Below are 7245 nucleotides of genomic sequence, written 5' to 3' on the forward strand. Positions count from 1 at the left end.
TTAGTTATCAATTAATGAGCATTTCCATGCTTGGGGAGAGGGGAAGGTGCATTGTGGGTGGGTGTGGGAGATGCGTCGGGTGAAAGGGAGAAGGTGAGGGAGATCTGGGTTGTACTTGTTGGCTGGGTAAGTTAGGCGGGCTGGGGGGGTAGGAGAGAGGGAGAGAGAAAGAGAAAGAGATCGAGAAACGGGTAGGTCCCCTTCATTGGGCTATAGTGTCACTCGTCGGAGCTGTGGGGTGCTGCTCGGTTTGGGGGTGGGGGAGGGGTGGCTGTTGGATTTGGCCAGATTTTTATTTTTTTATTTTTAAATTTTGAATTAATTTAACAATAATAAATAGTTTAAACAATAAATTAATTTTTTATTAATTTTTTGTCCATTTTTTGTCCATTTTATAAAAAAAATGGAGCTCACGTTCGCCACATCAGCATTTAACAGATTCACTAATGATTTGGCTAACGGAACGAGCAAATTATAGATTTTCCTCAACGTTGAGTATGTAATCGTAAATGTCCCCAAAATCAAGTATGAGAATTTTAAACACTGGACCCCACGCCGCTTCACCTTCGAGGAACCTAGTCGAGCAGAGTCATCAGACAGAGAGAGAGAGGGCTTAGAGCCGAGGCAGTGAGTTTACTTGAGAAAAATGGAGCCCGCCATGGAATTGTTTAAGTAACTTCCCTGAATTTGATAGAAAATATACTGTAAGATAAAGTCAGAGTCTGTTTCTGCTATACAATCATTCAAGCTCAAGACAAGCAATCTCTTTTAGACGACCTAATCATATCTATAGAGACCTCAAGCATCACCCCCTTTGTGGTTTTCCGTTCATCTTTTTGCAAGCCCATCCTTTTCTCTCTGGTCCTTTTTGATTCACTTTATGGAATGGAAAGTCTTGGAAAGCTGGAAACACAGTCTGTTAGAGAGAGGGAGAAAGAGATAGCGAGAGAAAGTTGATTTCTTTTCTGGGTGCGAGAGTTTGATGCTAGAGCCTTTTCAATTGGGGAAGATCAATTTGTTAGATTGGGTGGCGATTTATTTGTTGAATCGGTTGAATTTGAGGTCTAGAGGGAAAAAGCTGACTTGGGTTGGCTGAGATTTTGATAATTTTCTTTATTGAAGATGTGGGTTTTTAAGAGTTGAATTTGCTTTCCCCTTCTATATTTAATGTCTTGAGAAATCAAGTTGAATTGGGTAGAGTGTGATCTCGATAAATAGTTTTTCTAATTGAAGGGGAGCAAAAGTGAGTTGAATATGGTAGTTTGAGTTGTGAAGAGAGAGCCTGTTATGAGAATTTGATGATTAAGTTCTGAAAGAAATTCAGGAAAAACAGGGTTTTAGAGAAGATATACTGTTTTGGAGAGAGATAGAGAGAGGATTTGATAGCTTGGTATGAGGTTTTGAGGTTTTGCCATGGCTGTAGTGAGTTCTATGCCTGCAATTCACCTGTAGAGGGGGTAAGGTATCCTGTTATTTCTCCAAACATGGCTCATGGTGGAGAGATTGTGGAAGAGCCTGTGGCACGCATGATTGAAGATATGATATATGTTGCTGTGGCAAAAGATGTCAAGGACAGCAAATCAACTCTGGTATGGGCAGTCCATAACTCAGGAGGGAAGAAAATTTGCTTAGCTCATGTTCACCAGCCTTCACAGAAGATTCCCTGCAGTAAGTCTGCAACATTTGTGTGTGTGTGTGTAGGAAATTTGCACAGTTCATGTTTGTTTTATGATGTTGTAATATGACTTATGTAACTGAATTATTGAGTGTTTTGTATTGAAAATTAATCAGAATTACCCTGTGGACAAAATTTGTTCACTTCCAGTTACTAACTGGATCATGCTTGCCTCTATAGGACCATGGTTTTAGGATCTGATAGACAGTATGAGCCATTCAATAAATTTGAATTCAGACTCAAGACTCATGAACCAGATAATATGTGGACAAACATTGAAGAAAAGTAGAGAAGTTTGTAAATACTTACAAAACTCAGGAAAATTAGTCAATGAAATATTTTATGAATTTGGCTAGGATATCAAAGTCATTGTATTGTGTATCTGGAAAAGTTTACGATCTTACATTTAAGAAGATGTTCATATACCAAAGTTGCCATTCTGCCTTACCATCTCCAAGCTTCCGAATGGATTTAATATTCCACTGTTTCCACGATTTGCAGTGGGGGGGTGGTTCCCAGCTAGCTCACTGAAGGACGAGGAAGTCAGAGCATACCGAGAAATTGAGAGGCAAAACATGAATAAGATCCTAGAGGATTACTTTCGTATTTGCCGTCAAATGGGGGTATTGTTCCTTCTTCGGTTTCTTCCTTTCTGTTCCTTTTTTATTTTTTGGGTTTTTGTAAAAACTTTCTTTTACAATACAAAGTAGTTTATCTAAAAGTTTTGTGAATAACAAGATAACAGGATTTGAAGTTTTGAAAAGTTTTATAAAATTTGCTAAGATTTCTGATATATTTGGCTGATGATTGTTTAATGTAGGTTCGGGCTGAAAAACTACATATTGAAATGGACTGTATTGAGAAGGGAATTGTGGAACTCATCTCTCAGCATGGAATAAGGAAGCTTGTAATGGGAGCAGCAGCAGACAAATACCATTCAAGGTATTACATAAGTATTCTTCTCATATGCCTGTTTATCATTTTTGTTTTTGGTTCTTTGTTCATCCAGCATAGATACATGGGTCCTGACTGTGCATGCTGTAGGATACATTGTTAATTCAGTGAAGGCTAATAATCAGTCATAAAGGAGATCGGAAACAGTATTATAGTGGCACTTTGATAATTAATTGACTGAAAAATAAAAGAAAAAGTATGGTAAAGAACGTGAGAAGGCACCAGCAATTATACAGAGACCTGTTTTTCATTGAAATGTCTTTCACTAATGCCTCTGCATCAAATAATTGGCTGGTTATTACATTCCAGTTCCCTTCCCAACGGACGTTTTTTTTATATATAATCTTTTTTATGGCGTTCCCAATAGAAGAGGTTAGTTTTTATGCAGCTTTTGTCTGCGTGAAGGAGAATATTTAGTTTGTTACAAGTTAGTTATTCTCACTTCGGGTGGTTCATTTTATGAGTATATTTATGCATCTTTTGCACTGAGGTTGCTTACTCACCGATTAATTTTGCAGGAAAATGATGGACCTCAAGTCGAAGAAAGCCATATACGTGCGCCAACAAGCACCTGTTTCCTGTCACATACAATTTATTTGCAAGGGGCACCTTATATACACCAGGTTTTACTTGAACCTTCTTTGCAAATAAAATAGAAAAGAAAAGAAAAAGGTTTTCTTGAAACTTCTGTTATTTCTTTATATAGGGAAGATATGTGAATGACTCCACAAAGAGAAAACTGTCTAAGCTTCAAAGCAATCATATGGTTTTTAATTGTTTAATAATGCTTTATTGGTGATCTGCTGTACAAACTTGATTTTGATAATCATGCCTACTAACGCATATACCATTAAAAAATAGGGAAGGTAATTCAGATGGAGTTGATACAGACGTTCCATTGCTGCAACCAAGTCCAAACAGTGATCCTGAACAATCACCGCACCACTTTAGATCAAGATCTGCTGTTACACTTGGGCAGAATAATCGAGCAAAACTCACCAATCCAGCTCAAGATTTGTACCGCAGGGTAAGATCGGCAAATATGGAGAAATATGGAGGGAGCATAACTGAGGCTACTTCCTCAGATGGTACTGAAGGGCTTTCAACTCCAAGTAGGTTCGAAGCAGGAGGAAGTCCTGATGACTGGGATAGGGTATCAAGGAGGAGTGTTTCAGGATATTCATCATGCTCTTCTGCATTGGGCGATTTAGCTCTGGTTCAGTATGATAGAATTGAGGGAAGTGAAAATGGGTCAACTGAATCACATGCACTTTCTCATTTCAAAGAACTTAATCACTCATCCCCTCCCAGTGTATTGGTAAGTGAAAAAATATCATGTGTGCGGTTCGGATAATTATTTCATGAACCTTCTGCATGTTTTACGTTGTGAATTTAGACTTTGAAATTATTAAATAGCACTTCACCTGCCACCTTAGCAGAAATCAACTGAGTCAATTCAGTTGCCAAATTATTTGAAAAGGTTTGAATTTAAATCCCTTGATGGTGCAGGATGGAAATATAGATGATAGTCTGTATGATCATCTTGAACAAGCAATGGCAGAGGCTGAAAATGCAAAGCGAGAGGCATTTCGGGAGGGAATCAGGCGTGGGAAAGCTGAAAAGGATGCCATTGACGCCATACGGAGGGTAAAGTTTGTTTCTAGTTGGCATTTCATTTTACCTTCTTCATTTATGGAGATGATATCTTTCATTTTTCCCCTCTTCTTTTCTCCAGTACTTTCAGTACACAGTGTAGATAGTAATTTGTTTATTTACCATTATATTACTTGATCATCTAAGATGAACAAGATCATTTGCATGGAAATTATTAATTACCTTGTTGTGAATCCTGTTCTTCTATGGTGGTGAATCTTAGAGGTGGGGTTTGGTAATATCTTAGAGGTGGGGTTTGGTAATATGTAATTTGAGATTTTTTGAAAAAGTAAACATACTACTATAATATTTGTTCTCACTGAGGTGAAAACTCCATAAACAAAAAATTGGGAATCACTCCATTTACAGGCTAAAGCATCAGAGCTCTTATATAATGAGGAGTTGAGACAAAGGAAAGAAATTGAAGAAGCACTAGCAAGAGAGAGAGAAGAACTCGAAAAGATGAAGAAGCAACGAGATGAAGTCATGGAAGAATTAAGGGCTGCCCTAGATCATAAGTCACTACTTGAGAGCCAAATTGCCGAGTCTGATCAGATGGCTGTGAACTTGGAGCAGAAGATAATCTCAGCTGTGGAACTTTTACAAAATTACAAAAAAGAACGGGATGAGTTGCATGTGGAGCGTGACAATGCGCTTAGAGAAGCTGAGGAGCTGAGGAGAAAACAAGGAGAGGCCTCAAGCTCACACTTGCCTCAGTTCTTCACGGAGTTCTCATTTACAGAGATTGAGGAAGCAACTCGAAACTTTGATCCATCACTGAAGATTGGAGAAGGGGGATATGGGAGCATTTTTAAAGGCTCATTACGTCACACCCAGGTGGCTATAAAGTTGCTACACGCTCACAGCATGCAAGGTCCCTCTGAGTTCCAGCAAGAGGTAGGATAACCTGATCATCGTTTACACTTTAACAATCCGTTGATTCATAGAAGCATGGAGCTTACAGGATTAATTTATTATGAGGGAGGTACATAGAACTAAAAACTAAAAACAATTTCGAATAGCTTCTAGTTTTTATTTCAAAAGCCAAATAAGCTCATATTATGCTTTTATTATGTTCGTGCATGACACTTTAACAGCCTTTAAGTTCTGTGTTGGCATTGAGAAACTAAAAAGTGAGTATAAAGAAAGTTTTCTATGTGAAACCTTTTAAATTTTCCTGCCTTGCAGAAGCTGAAGTTGCATTGTTTGCAATATTTTTAACTTAACCATTTTATTTGCAAACCAAAAAATTTGGGAAAAAAAAGCTGTTCCAGAAGAAATTTAATTCACATGTTTGCCATTTATCAAATTAGTTTTTGCATCTCAGGTGGATGTATTGAGTAAGTTGAGGCACTCCAATCTTGTCACACTCATTGGTGCCTGTCCCGAATCTTGGACTCTCATTTATGAGTATCTTTCAAATGGAAGCCTTGAAGATCGACTCAGCTGCAAGGACAATACTCCTCCATTGTCATGGCAAACTCGAATACGCATTGCCACAGAGTTGTGCTCTGTCCTTATCTTTCTCCATTCCAGTAAACCTCACGGCATAGTACATGGTGATTTGAAACCTGCGAATATTCTCCTTGATGATAACTTTGTTAGCAAACTTAGTGACTTTGGAATCAGTCGGCTATTGTCTCGTGGGGAGGGTTCAAGCAACAACACAACACTCTATTGCAGAACTGACCCAAAGGGAACTTTTGCATACATAGATCCTGAGTTCCTCTCATCAGGAGAGCTTACACCAAAGTCAGATGTTTATTCATTTGGGATTATACTACTACGACTGCTGACTGGGAGACCAGCTTTGGGGATAACGAAGGAAGTGCAATATGCATTAGATTCGGGAAAGTTGGAAACACTATTGGATCCTTTGGCTGGAGACTGGCCATTTGTTCAGGCTGAACAGTTAGCTTGCTTGGCAATGAGGTGTTGTGAGATGAGCCGGAAGCGCAGGGCAGACCTTGTATCGGATGTCTGGAGGGTACTTGACCCTATGAGGGTGTCTTGTGGATGCTCATCGTCATTCCGTCTGGGTACTGAAGAGCATTTCCAACCTCCTTCCTATTTTATTTGTCCCATTTTCCAGGTAAATTTTGTTCATCATTTATTGTATATCTTGAATTGACATTTCCATGGTCACCACATTCTCCATTGACGGATACTTGATGTGTACTGGTTTTTCTGTGTCACGCACACACACGCACTTTATTGATCTAATATAGCTTCATATATGTTTTTGTTCATATGAAGATTTTCTTTATGCCAAGGTCTGCTTTACTCAAATTTTTTTTCGTCGAATGCTTTACCCAATTGAAAGTGCCTTAAAATAAAGTTCCTCTTATTTTCAAACTTTCAGGAAGTCATGCAAGATCCGCATGTTGCGGCAGATGGATTTACTTATGAAGCAGAAGCTTTGAGAGGATGGCTGGACAGTGGTCATGATACTTCACCCATGACAAATCTTAAGCTTGAACACAAGAATCTTGTCCCCAACCATGCTCTTCGTTCTGCAATTCAGGAGTGGCTGCAACAGCATTGATATCTTTATCCAATTGTTTGGATATTTTTGTTCCACATAGTTATGTATAACTACATACATATATTCACACCCATGTATAATGTACCAAGTTAGATTTCTTCTGTTTCTGCTATGTTGGTTTCTTCCTTGGACCTTAGAGTATGTGGCCATACAGACAAACTACGTGTTTACATGCCATATTAATGTACAGAAGACTTCCCTTATTCGCTCCAACTTGTTTTTCATGCTTCTTTTAATGGTTTACCCATGCTTGATCAAGTATGCTTGACATAGACTGCAAGATGATGATGATCTTTCGATGATTGATTCTTGAATTAAATGATGAAGCCTTGGAAATATCATGAATCCCGCTAAAACATTGGTTGGAATGATAAATATGAAGAGTTTTTCTAGGTACAATAGCTACGCGCTTATGGTT

The 7245-nt window shown here is 38.5% G+C and overlaps 1 protein-coding gene across 1 annotated transcript; it reads left to right on the top strand.

Moving 5' to 3' along the window:
* On the top strand, nt 572-7040 carry LOC18786115 (U-box domain-containing protein 33). The gene is given in 10 exon segments (XM_007220200.2): nt 572-1441; nt 1444-1668; nt 2177-2298; nt 2496-2617; nt 3148-3252; nt 3491-3947; nt 4139-4276; nt 4652-5179; nt 5610-6374; nt 6645-7040. Coding segments are annotated over 10 exon segments (2673 nt in total). The 5' UTR covers nt 572-1413; the 3' UTR covers nt 6828-7040.

The sequence above is a fragment of the Prunus persica genome, chromosome G2 (genome assembly GCF_000346465.2).
Source record: "Prunus persica cultivar Lovell chromosome G2, Prunus_persica_NCBIv2, whole genome shotgun sequence".
Taxonomy (NCBI): domain Eukaryota; kingdom Viridiplantae; phylum Streptophyta; class Magnoliopsida; order Rosales; family Rosaceae; genus Prunus; species Prunus persica.